Source organism: Amia ocellicauda, chromosome 6, assembly GCF_036373705.1.
Source record: "Amia ocellicauda isolate fAmiCal2 chromosome 6, fAmiCal2.hap1, whole genome shotgun sequence".
Lineage (NCBI taxonomy): Eukaryota > Metazoa > Chordata > Actinopteri > Amiiformes > Amiidae > Amia > Amia ocellicauda.
The window spans coordinates 19,312,733-19,332,662 of record NC_089855.1 but is presented as its reverse complement, the minus strand read 5'-3'; the positions used below and the strand labels follow the sequence as shown (position 1 = coordinate 19,332,662).

Sequence of the window (19,930 nt, the reverse complement as noted above, 5' to 3'; positions counted from 1 at the left end):
GATGTGGTGGAACGGGAGCTTCGTGCCCTGGATGTGCATCCCACAAATCTCCATCAACTGCAAGATGCTATCCTATCAATATGGGCCAACATTCCTAAAGAATGCTTTCAGCACCTTGTTGAATCAATGCCACGTAGAATTAAGGCAGTTCTGAAGGCGAAAGGAGGTCAAACACAGTATTAGTATGGTGTTCCTAATAATCCTTTAGGTGAGTGTATATATATATATATATATACAGTACTGTGCAAAAGTTTTAGGCAGGTGTGAAACAATGCTGTAACGTAAGAATGCCATCAAAAATAGACATGTTAATAGATTATATTTATCAATTAACTAAATGCAAAGTAAGTGAACAGAAGAAAAATCTAAATCAAATCCATATTTGGTGTGACCACCCTTTACCTTCAAAACAGAATAAATTCTTCTAGGTTCACTTGCACAAAGTCAGGGATTTTGTAGGCATATAGTCAGTGTTTGATTAAACAATTATACCAAACAGGTGCTAATGATCATCAATTCAATATGTAGGTTGAAACACAATCATTAACTGAAACAGAAACAGCTGTGTAGGAGTAATAAAACTGGGTGAGGAACAGCCAGACTCAGCTAACAAGGTGAGGTTGCTGAAGACAGTTTACTGTCAAAAGTCATACACCATGGCAAGACTGAGCACGGCAACAAGACACAAGGTAGTTATACTGCATCAGCAAGGTCTCTCCCACGCAGAAAGTTCAAGGCAGACAGGGGTTTCCAGATGTGCTGTCCAAGCTCTTTTGAGGAAGCACAAAGAAACAGGTAACGTTGAGGACCGTAGACACAGTGGTTGTCCAAGGAAACTTACTACAGCAGATGAAAGACGCATCATGCTTACTTCCCTTCACAATCGGAAGATGTCCAGCAGTGCCATCAGCTCAGAACTGGCAGAAAACAGTGGGACCCTGGTACACCCATCTACTGTCCATTGAAGTCTGGTCAGAAGTGGCCTTCATGGAAGACTTGTGGCCAAAAAGCAATACCTCTGACGTAGCAACAAGGTCAAACGACTCAACTATGCACGAAAACACAGGAACTGGGGTGCAGAAAAATGGCAGCAGCTGCTCTGGACTGATTAGTAAAAATGTAAAATATTTGTCTGTAGCAGAAGGCAGTTTGTTTGCTGAAGGGCTGGAGAGCGGTACACGAATGAGTGTCTGCAGGCAACAGTGAAGCATGGTGGAGGTTCCTTGCAGGTTTGGGGCTGCATTTCTGCAAATGTAGTTGGGGATTTGGTCAGAATGAATGGTCTCCTCAATGCTGAGAAGTACAGGCAGATACTTATCCATCATGCAATACCATCAGGGAGGCATCTGATTGGCCCCAAATTTATTCTGCAGCATGACAATGCCAAACATACAGCAAGTCATTAAGAACTATCTTCAGCGTAAAGAAGAACAAGGAGTCCTGGAAGTGATGGTATGGCCCCCACAGAGCCCTGATCTCAACATCGAGTCTGTCTGGGATTACATGAAGAGAGAGAAGCAACTGCGGCTGCCTAAATCCACAGAAGAACTGTGGTTAGTTCTCAAAGATGTTTGGGCCAACCTACCTGCTACGTTCCTTCAAAAACTGTGCAAGTGTACCTAGAAGAATTGATGATATTTTGAAGGCAAAGGGTGGTCACGCCAAATATTGATTTTATGAAGATTTTTCTTCTGTTCACTCACTTTGCATTTAGTTAATTGATAAATATAATCTATTAACATGTCTATTTTTGAAAGCATTCTTACTTTACAGCATTTCACACCTGCCTACAACTTTTACACAGTACTGTATATATGTAATTGTAATTTTCTAACCAGTAGAAGGCACTGTTGATTCACCCACTCTATTAAAAGACTCCACCCTTCCTGTGAGTAATCAGGAGGACAGTTGATTTCGATTCCTGCTCATCAAACAAAGTAGTTTGGTTTACTCGGTGTTACTACTGCATTGTGTACTTATGTGTGAATTAATTCCTCAGGTTGTTTATTACGTTTCATTTTTTTATATTAAGAAAATAGCATCTATATGCATAATTGTATTATCTTGGTATGAGTTATGCTCTATAATTTCTGTGTTGAATATGTGAAAAATCACAGAGCACATTCAATTAAAAAAAAAATGCCATTTACTAACATTATACATTTCATTGGGGATCACATAAATACCACTGTCATAAAAAGATTAGATTAACTAACTAACACAGACTTAGGGCTGGACCAAATCAAAACTTTGACTCACCGGTGAGTCTCAAATTACATCGCATTTTGATTAAATCAATAAATTAAACCATTATAGGGTACAGATTTGTAGTGATTTTCGGTTTTCATTTGGTCTAGAAATTAGTTAGTATGAAAGTTATTAGTATGATTAGTACAAATCAAAATCAAAGACACAAACATGCTAAACATGCAATTTTATTTTTACTTTCACAACAGGATTGAAGACAAGTCTCCAAAAAGTGCTGCACAAAAAGTAATACTTTAACATTTAGCAAGAAACATTTAAGATAACAAGTAACACTTAGGTCTTCAGCTGAGATTCTGGTTTTAAGGCTTTTTCAATTTACGTTTTTGTGACATTGTCAGGTCTGTTTTTCTAAACTGTGGATTTCTCTAAATAGTGAGTACACCAAGTGGTTTATTATAGTCTTACTTTTCTTAAGTAAAGAAGTAAAAAATCTTATATAGTGATTTTTTTAAACATTTATTTAAACTTGTAACCAGTGGGTTTGATATAATTACAAATGTTATCTATTGGATTGAATAACTCTTTTCTAACATTTCATTTTAAATAAACGTGAACGGACTGTGGGATGTAGTTCTATACAATGCAATCAGATTGATTCAATGTGTTTTAATATAAAACATCCTGATTAACAAGTGTCTGTCTGATCATCTTTCAAAGGGAAAACAAAGTACAACCATGACATTGCACTGTATAAAATAAATACAAATGATTGTTAGTGGACATGTCTGGTTGTTTCCATTTAGCTGTAACTATCCACAGAACCTGTACAATTGCCTATTCTAGTGTAACAGCATTTGCACATTTTGGAGACATACAGCATAGTTTTCATATTTCACATATTCCGAATAGAACAAAATTAAATCAATACAATTCTTAAAATTCTCTAGAGGCCATGTTTACTAAACTCACTCAGTGTTGCTAATTGAATAGTGTGAATGGGGGTGCAACATGAAAACGTTGCCTGAATTTTGCTGGAACTTCAGTGTGAATGGGGCTATACATTGTTGGAAATGCAGGAAGAGGAGGTTATGTGTTACAGACTGAACTCTGAGGTCATACTACTTTCAAACAGAGAGAATCTCACTAAGACTGTGTCTGGTGTCACTCGGAGGTCTGCGAGTCGTACTATCTACATTGCAAACTCAGGATTAATAAAAATATACAATTTTGCATAACATCTGTACAAGTGGTAAAGCATCCACACATTACACATTAATTTTAATCTTTAAAGCCTTGTTCACGCTGGCACGTTGAAGTAACTCAGATCTGATTTTTGACTCATATCTGACTCAAACACGATTTACTCTATGCAGTCTAAAAGTCTAAACAGGTATAACCCACATGGAGTCAGATATTTCAAGCCACATTTCAAACCACATTCAGAGTTGATTTAAATCCGATTAGAATTAGAAGAGTCTAAATAGTCAAATCCAATTTATGTGCCTTGAGCTCACTCAGAAAGGCTTTTTCCATCACTCCATATGTGACACAAACAACATACAAGCATGGAGGGTCATATGATTACATTTACACCTTTTGTGCTTTAAAGTTTAGCGAATGTGTTCCTGACAGAGACTAGCTATCATTCTCACAAAGAGAAAGAAAGCAAAAACCTGGGACACTCAGACTTAGTCACTTGTAAATGCTGTTCAGTCAGAATGTAAATCAGATTTGAGTCACTTCAAACTGCCAGTGTGAACAAGGCTTGATTGACAGCTAGTGAGTGAAGCCAATTAATTGCATGCACCCTGTAATGTAGAGTATTATCAAAATAATTTAAAACAAAACATTTACAATATGAACATACACTGACAACTGGTTTTGCACCCAATTAGACTAGAGCTGTAGATGCAAATTTCTTCCCTCTTCATCAACTTTGTTAGCAGTGTTAAAAACAAAACAAGGGAGTATAAGTGCTGGCCTCGGTTATATTTTATATCAATATATGACAAACAAACAAAGCATTTTTAAGTTGCTAGAATAAGTTAATTGTTATTATTTAGCATGGCACATGTGAATAGTGAGAAAACAAGTTCTTACACCGTATGCAATAAATTAGATTGTATTATAAAATTGCACTTTTAAAAAAGATATGTTTTCCATGATTTTAAGGCACATTTCCAGCTCTTATGTTTTGTTACATAATTCCTCCAAGCAGATGATCAGTGATAATTGACCTGGAAAACGAGAAGTAGAACAATTCATCAGATGAAATGTCTTATTAAGTTCTTCTGTATTGTTATTATTATTTATAGAACATATTATATTTGACAAAGATCAATCTTACATTCACATAAGGTTCCTACTATTCATAGTAGTACACAGATTGCTTACTACCCCATAATTTATTAACACAGCTTCTGCCCAGCACACAGCCAAAAATAGCAGGTTTTTCAAGAGATGTTTAAGAAAATAAATGTGCTCCTTCAGGAAAGGTGACTACAAGTCAATGTCACACAAAATATAAAATAAGAAAAACTGAGCAAAATATTTTAACAGCTCAGTGTAAGATATCTGAATATATTAAATATGTCTAACAGTGAAAATAATTAGATCACTAACATTAATTATGATATTAACATATGAGAGCTCTTTCCTTGAGGTCTAGAATTTTACACCACACTTACACCTTAAGGTGGCCCCTCTGTAATTCAAAATCATTAACATAAAGAATTAAAGCCCTCATAGCTTTTAGAGGTATAGAACAGTTAGCGTGATGTGTTGCCACATACTTGCTACATAACTTTTTAGGCACAATAACACTCACTGTCTCCTGAAAACAAACAAAAAAGGAAACATTACACATCCCTTTAAATGACATATGTTAGCAGAAGTGTTTACTGTGCTGATAAGGAAACAAGAATCACACTATACAGGGCATGCACTGTAAGCCATGGAATTTAAATATATTTGTAAGCGTTTTTAAACACACCTTAAGCGTCACCTTATGTATCCTCTGTTTCACCTGAAAACACAGGAGGGAACAAAACTAAGACTCTCAGTTCTAAGTTGAATCATATTTCAAATACAAAGAAGGGAACAAACAAACATAAAATAGTTAATTAGACAAGTGTAGTAAATCTGACTGGGGAAGAATGTCCACCCCCAAAACAATTTCACAATCATCAATGGAAAAAAAAAGAATTCTGGTCTATAGCATGCTAAAATGAATAATTTTGATACTGTACTATAATGTTTTCACAAGGGTGTTTTGTGGTTTTATACTGGCATTTAGGGTCAACAGGTAAGTCTATTCATTCCATCTATTGTAAAAGATTTCCAGTGTATATCACACAACTTCATTCTGTGTTTTCCTGTAGCTCCCCATAAGAAATATTTTAAACCACCTCCACTCCCATGTTTGGCTGTTGTTCTAGCACAACAAAAGTATTTGATTTGTTTATCCACCTGAGCTTGAGATTCACTTCCGTCAAAAGGTAGATAAACTCATAACAGGGACAAAGAATGACAACACAAGTGACTTCATGACGGGACCCTAAGGCCTTATTCACTTCTTTCACCCAGCATGTCTGCAAAGGGGGACAGTGAGAAGACTAGACATTGGAAAATAACTATTACCCGTGTCACAAACAGGTTTAATAGAAATATGAGAAGAGGGAATACACAGGCTATACTGTATTCAGGGAATAAGGAACTATTAATATTAGTGCACATAACACACCATCAAACAACAGTTTGTTGTTTTCTGTGTCTACACACTACATCCATTGTGTCCATATTACATTAGTTATAAGCTAAAAGCTATAGTAATATAGTAATATTTATCTGAATTGTGAAAGAAATGTGAGGCAAATGTGATACATTTTGCCCTTTCCTGCTGAGTAATGTTGTGAGGACTTTAGGTGTGTTTAGGTAGTTCTGTGTAACATGAATCCTGGACTCTTATATTAAACCCTAGCCTATACTAGTGCCTCTACAACAGAAAATATAGAAGGTTTGTTAAACAGAAACTGCTCCTCAGTCCCAAAATACAGGGAACAAAGGAAACATGAATAAGTAGCATTTCCTACTGTGTACCTCCATCAGGATTGGTCCCCCCTTCCTGCTCCTCACAGTTTTGATCTTTGGCTACAAATTCAATACAGAAATGTCTGATTAATATTCTTTTACATTGTACCACAGCCACTACAGACAAACAAGAACATTCGTCCCTCAGTACATGTTCTGAGTAGTAGTGGTCTTTGGCTGGCTTCTTCATAGCCTAGGGTTATAGTGATGGTAGGAGCAACAAGTAATACACTATCTCTATCTACTGAAAACATTTTTAATGTATTAACAACTAAACATGCTAAATCTGGACATGAGACAAATTCAATCACATAAAATGACCCATCCACTAACTTCAAGCTACACAGTATAAAATGGCATTTTGATTTAAGGGAAGAAGAAATAAGCCTATGAGAATGAATTTGTAATTTGCAATTAGTGGGTGGATCAGAGTTTGATTTAATTACAGGACACACCAAAAATACAAAAGAAAAACCGTAGTTATTAATAAAACTAATATTCTAAATCATAATATCTTGCTTATGAGTGTACAATAATAACAGTTCGAAATTAGAATAACTTTCACTTACCTGTAAATAAATCCTGCAAAAAAAGTACTATAATACATTAACACATACACATATACTAGTGGAATTATCAAATTGGAATTTATCAGTGGAATTTTTGCAGATGTATTTTGAAAACACAATTCTGCTTGTTGTTGCTATCTATATACCTTCAGATACTGCGTCTCCACTCTCCTGTTCGGCACATGGTGAAGGTGAGGTTTCTACTGATAGAAATAACAAATAACATGAATATGTTTATATATATCACTACCATCTAATATAGAAATAACACTTAACATGTTACAAAATCAACAAACTCGACTAACAAGAATGTGTTTATGATGCATTGCCAGTCGAACCCAATTACTGAACAGAATCTCGAGCATCTGACAATGCTATAGCAATGCACAATTATGTATCTAAATTAAAGACGCTATTTTTAAAATGTCGCTTGCTCCAGCTAACAATCTGAGATGAACTGTTTCACTCTGAGGTACTGTAGGTAATTCTACAAAACAATAATAACGAAAAGATAAATGTACAGTAGCCTTGAAAATAATTCAGAGCCTTAATTAATTGTAATTAAAACTTAATTTATAATGCAGGAGGGCAACAGAACAGTCATTACATATAAAAAGTAAATAATTGTATGACTATCACGGTGTCTGACCTCTGTGATTGCCAACAAGGGTTTTGCCACCAAGTACTAAGTTGAACGGGTTAAATACTTATTTACCTCATTAACATGCAAATCAATGTATAACTTTTTTGAAATGCGTTTTTCTGGATTTTTTTGTTGTTATTCTGTCTCTCACTGTTAAAATACACCTACCATTAAAATTATAGACTGATCATTTCTTTGTCAGTGGGCAAACGTACAAAATCATCAGGGCATCAAACACTTTTTTCCCCTCACTGTATATGTTATATATGACTATTATTTGTATGTTTTAATGACATTACATGTTTTATATATATATTTTTTGTTTAAGTGCAGCGAGAAAACCTGCATTTTTTTCCTTCAATATAAAGCTGTACTTAATACCCTGCTGCTGCGACAGAAACTTAAACAATTTGTGGTGTTAGAGATTGGACTCTGTGTCCGTCAGGTTGATCACAGCTGTAGCTTCAACACATTGCCATAGCAACTGTCTCTGAATGAACCTCAGTGCAAGAGCATCACCTGCAGACAGTTAAAAAAACTATGTGGGGCTACTTATTGAAAAATATATAAAACTTTTTCTGTCAAAAACACTAATTGAGATGTGTATCCGGTCATCCATAAGCAATTGCTGCGAGAATAAAGTGTAATTCTACACATTTTGATATGATCATTTAAGATTTTTAGCGAACAAAGTTCTTGGCACGGAACATCCACACACAACAAAACTGAAAGCACACATTTGTTACAGTTATTTTTTAAATATTATTTTTATTCCAAAAAGTGTGCAACTTCTCATCTACCTGCTTTGTTTAACTATCTTAGTGCATGACTATGCTTAAGTTTGAGGCAGAGATATAAGAATGTTATTTTTAAAATATGTCAATGGTCATAATATGTTTAAACATACATATACTAGTGGACTTTTTGCAGATGTATTTTGAAAACACAATTCTGCTTGTTGTTGCTATATACCTTCAGATAGTGCGTTTCCATCCTCCTGTTCAGCAGATGGTGAAGGTGAGGTTTCTACTGATAGAAATACAACAGAGAAATGTTTCATGAATATGTTTATATATATATCGCTACCATCTAATATAGACATAACACATAACATGAAACAAAATCAACAAACTCGACTAACAAGAATGTGTTTATGATGCATTGCCGGTCGAACCCAATCACTGAACAGAATCTCAAGCATCTGACAATGCTATAGCGATGCACAAATATGTATCTAATAGGGCTGTCAGTCAATTAAAATATTTGATCGGTTAATCAGTGGGCATTAGTTGATTAATCGGTAGATTAAGCCACAACTGAGTACAGTTCTGTAGTTTTCGAATAGCTGGTGGGTAATCCCAGCCTAAATTCAAGTCACAATCTCTACCTCACCTGTCCACAGTCCTTCATGTGCTTGAAAAACACACTCATTCTATAGCATGACAAGTGTCTTCTTACAACTGTACACTGTGGACACTGAGAGCGATTACACCACAAATCAACACAAAATAATGTATTTGTTTTGTCTGTGCAGTGTATGCGTTTAGAAAGAAAAAGCACTTTGATGTTATTTATATCAATCATTTTTATGTTCATATTTACATTTCAATACCCTACTCCATGTGTGCTAGTTTTATTCATTCATTTGCTTTTCATTATACTACAGCGGTTAAATTAATCGAGGCAGCCGATTAATGTCGCTTGCTCCTGCTAACAATCTGAGATTAACTGTTTCACTCTGAGGTACTGTAGGTAATTCTACAAAACAATAATTAGTAAAAGATAAATGTACAGTAGCCTTCAAAATAATTCATATCCTTGATGAATTGTAACTAAAAGTTACAATTAATAGTAATATTTAGCAGGAGGGTAGCAGTACAGTCATTACATATAAAAAGTAAATAATTGTATGACTATCAATAGCCCCTTAACGACTGGGTAGTGCACAGGGATGTGTGCTCAATGATTTGGACTTTGTACCTTCGTCATGTGTGTTATTTTCCTTGTGCACCTCAGATCCCACGGTGAGAACTTTTATAAGAATAAAAAAATTCCAGGAGAAAAACATAAGTATTAATACATTATTTATCTTGGTAGGGATGAATATAGAATGCAAGAAAATATAGGTCTGAAATTAATTGATGGATTAAAGTCCATGGTTAAAAAAGGTTTCTACCAAGGTGCTTCAATTTACTTTAACTGCAGTAATGAATCATCAAATTTAGACTTGTACACTGCTGTAAAATTGGAAAAGGCCCAGAGAAATACAGAAACATGGGCAATAATAGAGGGCACATGACTCTGCTTTGGGGGTGTGCCACTAGTCCGCCTGTGTCAGTACACTGCGTCTGTACCAGGAAGACAAACTGGTCAATCCTGACTGACACACAGACAGGTCTGGATGGTGTTTTGGCATATTAAAGAGGGTTTGGGTCTTACTGTTATATAATGATTAAATCGGAGCAGCAAGGTAACATGTGTTTGTTTTATTTTGCGCAAGTGTTCACTATCCTTTTGAGCAAGAAATAATTGAATTGAGAATTTAGATTTACATTTAGCTTTTCCCCACTATCTGCCTGTGGAAGGCTGGCTAAAAATCAGAAACAAATAACACAGATGTAAAACCACACAACAGCACAAACTATACAATAAGTGGGAAGGAGATAGTTAGACCGATAGATATATAGACAGATAAATAGATCAATATGACACTGAGAGACACTGTAAAAAAGATATCCTTTCTTTTTCACAATCACTGGGAGGTAATACAGCTGTTTTGATGTTATCTGATCAAAAGGTATAGATAAAAGGTGCTTCAGCAAAACTTATAAAGGTATATTTGCTTGTCTCCTAAAATACAGGAAACAAAATTACCTATGAAAAGAAATATGAAAGAGGCTTTTTTAACAACTAATGAGTAGTAGTATTGCTGCCATACCCAGGACTTCTTCCTCATGTTTGTCAGGTCCTGGAGAAGCATCTATAAACATTTTTAAAAGTTTAATTAATGTTATTATATACACACCACTCTAAACTAATGTGCACATAATATGATATACAACTATGTGTTGCTTGTATACTTTTTCACATTCTGGGGTTACTTTTTAAAGATGTACATGTATACAAAGTCTCTAATAAAGAAAACACTCCATCCTTACCATTAAATGCAGTCATGGTAACATATTTGTCCCATGTTATTGAGGAAGAAGACATTACTAAATGTTTCTTTATATTAGCTTCATTGGAGTGCCAAATCATATACTAGTGGACTTTTTGCAGATGTATTTTGAAAACACAATTCTGCTTGTTGTTGCTATATACCTTCAGATAGTGCGTTTCCATCCTCCTGTTCAGCAGACGGTGAAGGTGAGGTTTCTACTGATAGAAATACAACAGAGAAATGTTTCATGAATATGTTTATATATATATCGCTACCATCTAATATAGACATAACACATAACATGAAACAAAATCAACAAACTCGACTAACAAGAATGTGTTTATGATGCATTGCCGGTCGAACCCAATCACTGAACAGAATCTCAAGCATCTGACAATGCTATAGCGATGCACAAATATGTATCTAATAGGGCTGTCAGTCAATTAAAATATTTGATCGGTTAATCAGTGGGCATTAGTTGATTAATCGGTAGATTAAGCCACAACTGAGTACAGTTCTGTAGTTTTCGAATAGCTGGTGGGTAATCCCAGCCTAAATTCAAGTCACAATCTCTACCTCACCTGTCCACAGTCCTTCATGTGCTTGAAAAACACACTCATTCTATAGCAGACAAGTGTCTTCTTACAACTGGACACTGTGGACACTGAGAGCGATTACACCACAAATCAACACAAAATAATGTATTTGTTTTGTCTGTGCAGTGTATGCGTTTAGAAAGAAAAAGCACTTTGATGTTATTTATATCAATCATTTTTATGTTCATATTTACATTTCAATACCCTACTCCATGTGTGCTAGTTTTATTCATTCATTTGCTTTTCATTATACTACAGCGGTTAAATTAATCGAGGCAGCCGATTAATGTCGCTTGCTCCTGCTAACAATCTGAGATTAACTGTTTCACTCTGAGGTACTGTAGGTAATTCTACAAAACAATAATTAGTAAAAGATAAATGTACAGTAGCCTTCAAAATAATTCATATCCTTGATGAATTGTAACTAAAAGTTACAATTAATAGTAATATTTAGCAGGAGGGTAGCAGTACAGTCATTACATATAAAAAGTAAATAATTGTATGACTATCAATAGCCCCTTAACGACTGGGTAGTGCACAGGGATGTGTGCTCAATGATTTGGACTTTGTACCTTCGTCATGTGTGTTATTTTCCTTGTGCACCTCAGATCCCACGGTGAGAACTTTTATAAGAATAAAAAAATTCCAGGAGAAAAACATAAGTATTAATACATTATTTATCTTGGTAGGGATGAATATAGAATGCAAGAAAATATAGGTCTGAAATTAATTGATGGATTAAAGTCCATGGTTAAAAAAGGTTTCTACCAAGGTGCTTCAATTTACTTTAACTGCAGTAATGAATCATCAAATTTAGACTTGTACACTGCTGTAAAATTGGAAAAGGCCCAGAGAAATACAGAAACATGGGCAATAATAGAGGGCACATGACTCTGCTTTGGGGGTGTGCCACTAGTCCGCCTGTGTCAGTACACTGCGTCTGTACCAGGAAGACAAACTGGTCAATCCTGACTGACACACAGACAGGTCTGGATGGTGTTTTGGCATATTAAAGAGGGTTTGGGTCTTACTGTTATATAATGATTAAATCGGAGCAGCAAGGTAACATGTGTTTGTTTTATTTTGCGCAAGTGTTCACTATCCTTTTGAGCAAGAAATAATTGAATTGAGAATTTAGATTTACATTTAGCTTTTCCCCACTATCTGCCTGTGGAAGGCTGGCTAAAAATCAGAAACAAATAACACAGATGTAAAACCACACAACAGCACAAACTATACAATAAGTGGGAAGGAGATAGTTAGACCGATAGATATATAGACAGATAAATAGATCAATATGACACTGAGAGACACTGTAAAAAAGATATCCTTTCTTTTTCACAATCACTGGGAGGTAATACAGCTGTTTTGATGTTATCTGATCAAAAGGTATAGATAAAAGGTGCTTCAGCAAAACTTATAAAGGTATATTTGCTTGTCTCCTAAAATACAGGAAACAAAATTACCTATGAAAAGAAATATGAAAGAGGCTTTTTTAACAACTAATGAGTAGTAGTATTGCTGCCATACCCAGGACTTCTTCCTCATGTTTGTCAGGTCCTGGAGAAGCATCTATAAACATTTTTAAAAGTTTAATTAATGTTATTATATACACACCACTCTAAACTAATGTGCACATAATATGATATACAACTATGTGTTGCTTGTATACTTTTTCACATTCTGGGGTTACTTTTTAAAGATGTACATGTATACAAAGTCTCTAATAAAGAACACACTCCATCCTTACCATTAAATGCAGTCATGGTAACATATTTGTCCCATGTTATTGAGGAAGAAGACATTACTAAATGTTTCTTTACATTAGCTTCATTGGAGTGCCAAATCTCAGAGCATTGGTTACTGGTTTGTAGAAATCCCCCCCTGGATTTTGCACAGCCTTGCCTACTAACTCATTTATTTGCACTTTGACTATGAACACTAGGTTTTCACCTGGATTGGATTGAACATAATCTGAGGGATTAAAGGAGTAAGCTTCTACACTGGGCTCTGCTACTTGATAAGTGGATTTTATCATCTGAGTCTGGGATGATGGTGATAATGATGATATACAACAGTTTAAACGGTTTAACACATTCAGCATTACTGATCACAATCTCAAGCATCTGACAATGCTATAGTGATATGCAAATTATATAACCTATGCTTACAGCTTGGTTTATTCCCAATGTCTCCTTAATTCACAACAACATACAATTGACTGGAAACATCTGAACAAAATCAGATTAAAAAGTAAATTACAAATTCAATCAATGTAACACTGCACTAATAATAATATTAATATTATTATTATTATTATTATTAATAATAATAATAATAACAACAACAAAAACTTCCCTCTCTCTACTTTACTTAACTATCTAAATCCATGACTATGCTTATATCTGAGACAGGGATATACAAATAATAATATAAAATATGTCAATGGTCTTTTGATAGCCTGTTATGTAGCTGAAAATCTCTGGCATGAAAACTGAGATATATTTGACCACTGGTACCTGACACAGGGAGGAGAGCAATGACCATCTCATCATTTTAAATGGATCCTGAACTCTTGTGGGCATTGCTCCCACACCACTGCCTCTTATGTACTGAGATAAATTACTGACTCATTTTTCAGTTTTTAACTGTGTTCCTATAAAACCTGGAGTCCTGTTCAGTACAGTTCAAAATGCTCCTACCTTTGCTCCGTTTGTTGTGAAACTTTCTGTACAGAAATCCACACAATAATAATAATACAAATATTAATAATGGAAAAATAATTGCAAAATGTGTACGTCCTCCTGAAAAAAAAAAAAAAGAATCATGCGTTTTCATAATGCAACTCTTAAAGCTTTTCTGTTGTACAAAATGTTTCTCAGATAGGCAGAGTTGAAATTACATAAATAATATTAAAGCTCTGTATGGATTTATTTAGTATTGACATCATAATTACATTATAATGGCCTTTTTTGTGCTGCATTAACCAACAATGGACATTTTTAAACTCTATGAAGAATGGGTGTTATATTTTTAATTACAGTGACCAGTAATAATGATCTATACAGGCAATTATGTATTCATTTCAGACACAAATGCACATAAATAATAAAAACAATCAGCAGGGAAGAAAGAAGCTATTTGAATGCCAAATTATATGTACTGGTAGATCTTAAAACTATTTTTTTATTTTGCAATCTAATAATCTGAACTATTTCTTTTGCAATCTAAAAAATTATTGTCAGTAGCACAGTGCTATTATACACAAGCCAGTCCAGTGCAGAAGGCTAGATCGAGCACCAAGTCCTTAAGTTTTGGCTCTTCTGCTTAATTTTTGATTTTAAAGGAAACTGCACGGTGCACCACTTCAGTTGTTACAAATTCTGTACATTATGTTGCTGAGCTCAATGACTGTGCTTACATTCTAATAGGAGTACATTCTACATTCTGTAGTTTGAAATGCAAATGATTTATGTTGAGTATCTTAGGAGATACCAAATACTATTACTAATAATACTACAACTAGTCATTATACAATGAGGGGAAAAAGTATTTGATCCCCTGCTGATATTGTATGTTTGCCCACTGACAATGAAATGATCAGTCTATAATTTTAATGGTAGGTGTATTTTAACAGTGAGAGACAGAATAACAACAAAAAAATCCAGAAAAACGCATTTCAAAAAAGTTATAAATTGATTTGCATGATAATCAGTGAAATAAGTATTTGATCCCCTATCAATCAGCAAGATTTCTGGCTCCCAGGTGTCTTTTATACAGGTAACGAGCTGAGATTAGGAGCACTCTCTTAAAGGGAGTGCTCCTAATCTCAGCTTGTTACCTGTATAAAAGACACCTGTCCACAGAAGCAATCAATCAATCACATTCCAAACTCTCCACCATGGCCAAGACCAAAGAGCTGTCCAAGGATGTCAGGGACAAGATTGTAGACCTACACAAGGCTGGAATGGGCTACAAGACCATCGCCACGCAGCTTGGTGAGAAGGTGACAACAGTTGGTGCGATTTTTCGCAAATGGAAGAAACACAAAATAACTGTCAGTCTCCTCGGTCTGGGGCTCCATGCAAGATCTCACCTCGTGGAGTTTCAATGATCATGAGAACGGTGAGGAATCAGCCCAGAACTACACGGGAGGATCTTGTTAATGATCTCAAGGCAGCTGGGACCATAGTCACCAAGAAAACAATTGGTAACACACTACGCCGTGAAGGACTGAAATCCTGCAGCGCCCGCAAGGTCCCCCTGCTCAAGAAAGCACATGTACAGGCCCGTCTGAAGTTTGCCAACATCTGAATGATTCAGAGGAGAACTGGGTGAAAGTGTCGTGGTCAGATGAGACCAAAATCAAGCTCTTTGGCATCAACTCAACTTGCCGTGTTTGGAGGAGGAGGAATGACCCCAAGAACACCATCCCCACCGTCAAACATGGAGGTGGAAACATTATGCTTAGGGGTGTTTTTCTGCTAAGGGGACAGGACAACTGCACCGCATCAAAGGGACGATGGATGGGGCCATGTACCATCAAATCTTGGGTGAGAACCTCCTTCCCTCAGCCAGGGCATTGAAAATGGGTCGTGGATAGGTATTCCAGCATGACAATGACCCAAAACACACAGCCAAGGCAACAAAGGAGTGGCTCAAGAAGAAGCACATTAAGGTCCTGGAGTGGCCTAGCCAGTCTCCAGACCTTAATCCCATAGAAAATCTGTGGAGGGAGCTGAAGGTTCGTGTTGCCAAACGTCAGCCTCGAAACCTTAATGACTTGGAGAGGATCTGCAAAGAGGAGTGGGACAAAATCCCTCCTGAGATGTGTGCAAACCTGGTGGCCAACTACAAGAAACGTCTGACCTCTGTGATTGCCAACAAGGGTTTTGCCACCAAGTACTAAGTCGAAGGGGTCAAATACTTATTTCCCTCATTAACATGCAAATCAATGTATAACTTTTTTTAAATTAGTTTTTCTGTCTCTCACTGTTAAAATACACCTACCATTAAAATTATAGACTGATAATTTCTTTGTCAGTGGGCAAACGTACAAAATCAGCAGGGGATCAAATACTTTTTTCCCTCGATGTCTGCATTGTAATAACGTTGCATTACACTATATCATTATACAACTATACATTTAACTGAAATCCACATGATGATCAGTTATTTACAACAGTAGTTGTTGCGACTGATTTACAGTAACATGTTTGGTCTTCTTACCTGCGGGAAAGCATTTTCTCACAACAAAGGGGTCACTCTCTTCTTCGCTCTTGGGGTTTTTGACTTTACAGATGTATACTGTATCAAGGTCAGTGTCTTTTGAAAAGGTCAGTGGATTTGTCTTCATATCCAGTTGGTCTTTACCATTGATGTTCCAGCTGTAACCAATGTCCTCGTCACCCACACAGGTTAAGTTGCAGATAGATTCATTAAATGAGTAGTTTACATGTGGCTTGGAGACAGGTTCTATAAAGAAAAATCTTGAAGAGTTAGACTACACATTTTTCATTAAATAAAATAAGCTGTGCCTCTGATTCTTAATCAAAAGAAGTGTGGTAACTCTGATCTCAATTTTCACTTTAACTTATTATAAAACACAGTTTACTACGATCTTTCTGTGCTTATTCAAATTTGAATTTTCTATCAATATTATTCTACACTGTCTACAATTAATGGTTCTGCTTGGGAACTATGCTAAATTGGCAGTTAAGGTGGTAAGCTACTTTGTGGTCATTGTGCAGATAAACCTCATAGGCAGTTTAAACTTGTTATTATCATATATTTAAATTGTAATTAAGAGAAGTCCCCATGAATGGAACATTTTCTATAGTGTAAAGAGTGTATGCTAAATAGAGCTTCATAGTAAAACTCACCTTTTACCATATTGTTAGTTAGGACTTTGTTGATGCAAACACATCATGTAATTAAAAATGTATTAAGTGTATATTTTACTGGCCATGGAGCCAAAAACCCTTATCCCTATGTGTGCTCTGCAATAGCAGGAGCAGTTAACTAGCCAAGATGGCGGCTCCAACAGAAGGACTTCATAGCTGTTGACTGCAATGTCATTATTGCCAAAAGTTCACTATAGCACTGATAATGTTCGGCCATTCTCTCAAAGACAGCAAGCTGACTTTTATGTTTTAGACCTGAGAACATATCAAATTACTGATCTCCTAGACAGCACCCTGCAAATAAAATATAGCATAAACAAAAACTCTTAAGTTACATGTACAAAGAGAAATACAGGCCTCTCTCTCTGTGTCTCAGTCCTTCAGTGTTAACATTTGTCTTTGACATGTCTGTTCTTCACTGGAGTAGCTTACACTTGAATGATAAGTAATTCATTTATAGGCCTACTATTAAAACATGAACGCATTCATACTGATATTTTAATGTGCCCAGTCACACTCTTTTCATTCTCTTAAAAATTAAATATCCTAAAGAATAAAGAAAATGACTTACTTAATACTGTGAGGTTAAAAATCTTGTCATGAATTTCTCCAGATAGTATACTCAACGTATAAAGTCCATTATCTTGAAAGGTTATATTTTTTATTCCAAGAGTTCCATTTTTATGTAGTTCTGTTCGACCCTTAAAAGTACCGAAATAAGATGTCTCTATAGAGTCCCATTCTGCAAGTTTGTCATTTTCAAATTTCCATAAAATTTCAGTTATATTTATTTTGATGTGTGGGGACATCACAACTTCTTCATTCAATAATCCATAGACAAGTTCTGAATGAAAAAAGGGAAAGTAAAGTTGCATTATTAATTATTAGTTTTACTAAAGCATTTTGGAGGTATGAAAATTCTAATGTGTAGGCATTATTTTAATATGTAAAAACTACACAGTGCCATATCAAGTCATTATTATATAGTGTAATAATTGTACCATATGTGAGGCTATTGAGTACAAGCCTGGGACAGAACTATTTACAGAAGTGTACATATTTTGAATGGCACAAATAAAGTGATGAACCAAGGCAATGTGGAGTAGTGATAATACACTAGCTGATAATATTGTTGCTGATGATAACATTTATTTATGTAACTAAAACATTGTACTGTCTCCTAGTGGCGTGTTTTTTTTTTCTTTCTTTTTAATAAACTGACAGACTTCACTTGGAAGAGACGAGCATCCATGTCTAATCTTAATACTGGCCACAATGTAGTCTTCATATGTAGTTAGACAACTTACAACTGATGTAGGTCTGAACTTAAGATGACACAATTGATTTCACTATCAGTTAATAGCCTCTCAATGAAATGCGATAGACCTACATCTTGTTTGTCAATTAAAACCATGGGTGACTTTTTTACATTGTTTCAAGCGATAACTGTAGGTTTTAAACAATTTAAGTAAATGACTTCAGCTTTATCAGTCAGGGCAAACCGCTGCTGTATCGTGCTATTTCCAATGCATATAAACACGTAATTTGACCTTTTATAAAATAATTAAATGCATTATGCCGAATTAAATACTTAAAGAAGTTACTTGAATATCCTACCAGTTTTCACATATTGTAAGGAATTTCCCCTTTTACTTTACAATGTATTTTTCCTCATTACTTTTTTCTACTACTCAGTATGTTTCTGTCGCAGACGTTTTTAAGTTGAAATCAAATTAACCATATTGAAGTATATGTATTTTTGTAATCTCTGAAATGTGTATGGAAATGTATGGGTTGCTTAACGTTGTATCGGCATCCCAAGGCCTGTTCACAGAAATACAATATTTAATGTCCATTTATTTCGTACACATACCTTGCGATAAGACTAGGTCCTGGAGCAGCAGAATCACGGAGATGACGAGGACAGGGGCTTCAGACATTGTTTTGGGGATTTTATTTTATGTTTAACACCATATTGTCACATTGCATATCGCTAAGAAAATGTAAATCGAAAGTGAAAGTTATAAGACAGTGAACGCCCTTCCTTATCCTACTTACTCCCCCGCCCTACTCCCACTCCCAGATACAGGGGAAATATATAATTGGGAAACAAAGTTTAAGTATTGTTCATATTTCTTTCGACAAAAATAGTGAAAATAATTATAGAATATATAATAATAGCAGGCCTACCAGTGTATCAAGCGGGTGACAGTGTTTTTGGGATGGAACCGCATAGCATCGTTTTGATTGGTCCGTATCAGTCGAGGCTGTTTTGCGGTTCTATACCTAAAACAAAACCGGCCGTCATACCAGCTGTCCTGCGGTTCCATCCCAAAAGACCGGGCCATAGTTATACCTTATGCCCTCTAGTGACAATCTATAGTATTACAGTCATATTTTATAAATAACAATACAACAATACAATACAAGGATAACATGGTCACTAATAGTATGTTTATTATTAAATGATATCGGGCATGGAAAAAGTATGTGATGGTCACATACAGACAGGCAGATAGTAAAAAAAGTAAAGGTGTGATGATGTATTGCCCTATAAACTTCCTGATAATAAGGAAATAAGTATGAAATGCACTTAATACTAGCTACTCATCAAGGCATCATTGTATTGTAGATAGAACATTTTAAACTGAATATGCTTTCACCATTAAAATCAATGTTTATATTTCTGCATCACATGAAGCCCATCACATGCGAGTATGACAGGTCCCCTGTGTGGGTGGGGAGGTGTAGCTCTAAATAAA

The 19,930-nt window shown here is 35.5% G+C and overlaps 1 protein-coding gene across 14 annotated transcripts; it reads right to left on the bottom strand.

Moving 5' to 3' along the window:
* Positions 1–2,417: 2,417 nt before the first annotated feature.
* Positions 2,418–19,424, bottom strand: LOC136751169 (lymphocyte function-associated antigen 3). 14 transcript variants are annotated; one of them, XM_066706534.1, is made up of 15 exons: positions 19,359–19,424; positions 19,042–19,161; positions 17,740–18,012; positions 16,495–16,740; positions 13,968–14,069; positions 12,796–12,837; positions 11,838–11,888; positions 10,831–10,887; positions 10,448–10,489; positions 9,490–9,540; positions 8,482–8,538; positions 7,013–7,069; positions 6,307–6,357; positions 5,201–5,233; positions 2,418–4,445 (listed from the first exon to the last, which is right to left on the bottom strand). In XM_066706534.1, the coding sequence occupies exons 2-14, from the start codon at positions 19,106–19,108 to the stop codon at positions 5,214–5,216; spliced, it is 1,116 nt and encodes a 371-aa protein (XP_066562631.1). In that variant the 5' UTR covers positions 19,109–19,161; positions 19,359–19,424; the 3' UTR covers positions 2,418–4,445; positions 5,201–5,213. The 14 variants fall into 14 exon arrangements, with proteins under 14 accessions (XP_066562631.1, XP_066562632.1, XP_066562634.1 ...); XM_066706535.1 differs by lacking the exon at positions 19,359–19,424 and having other exon boundaries at positions 7,013–7,066; positions 19,042–19,348; XM_066706537.1 differs by lacking the exon at positions 19,359–19,424 and having other exon boundaries at positions 8,482–8,535; positions 19,042–19,348.
* Between the last annotated feature and the right edge of the window lie 506 nt (positions 19,425–19,930).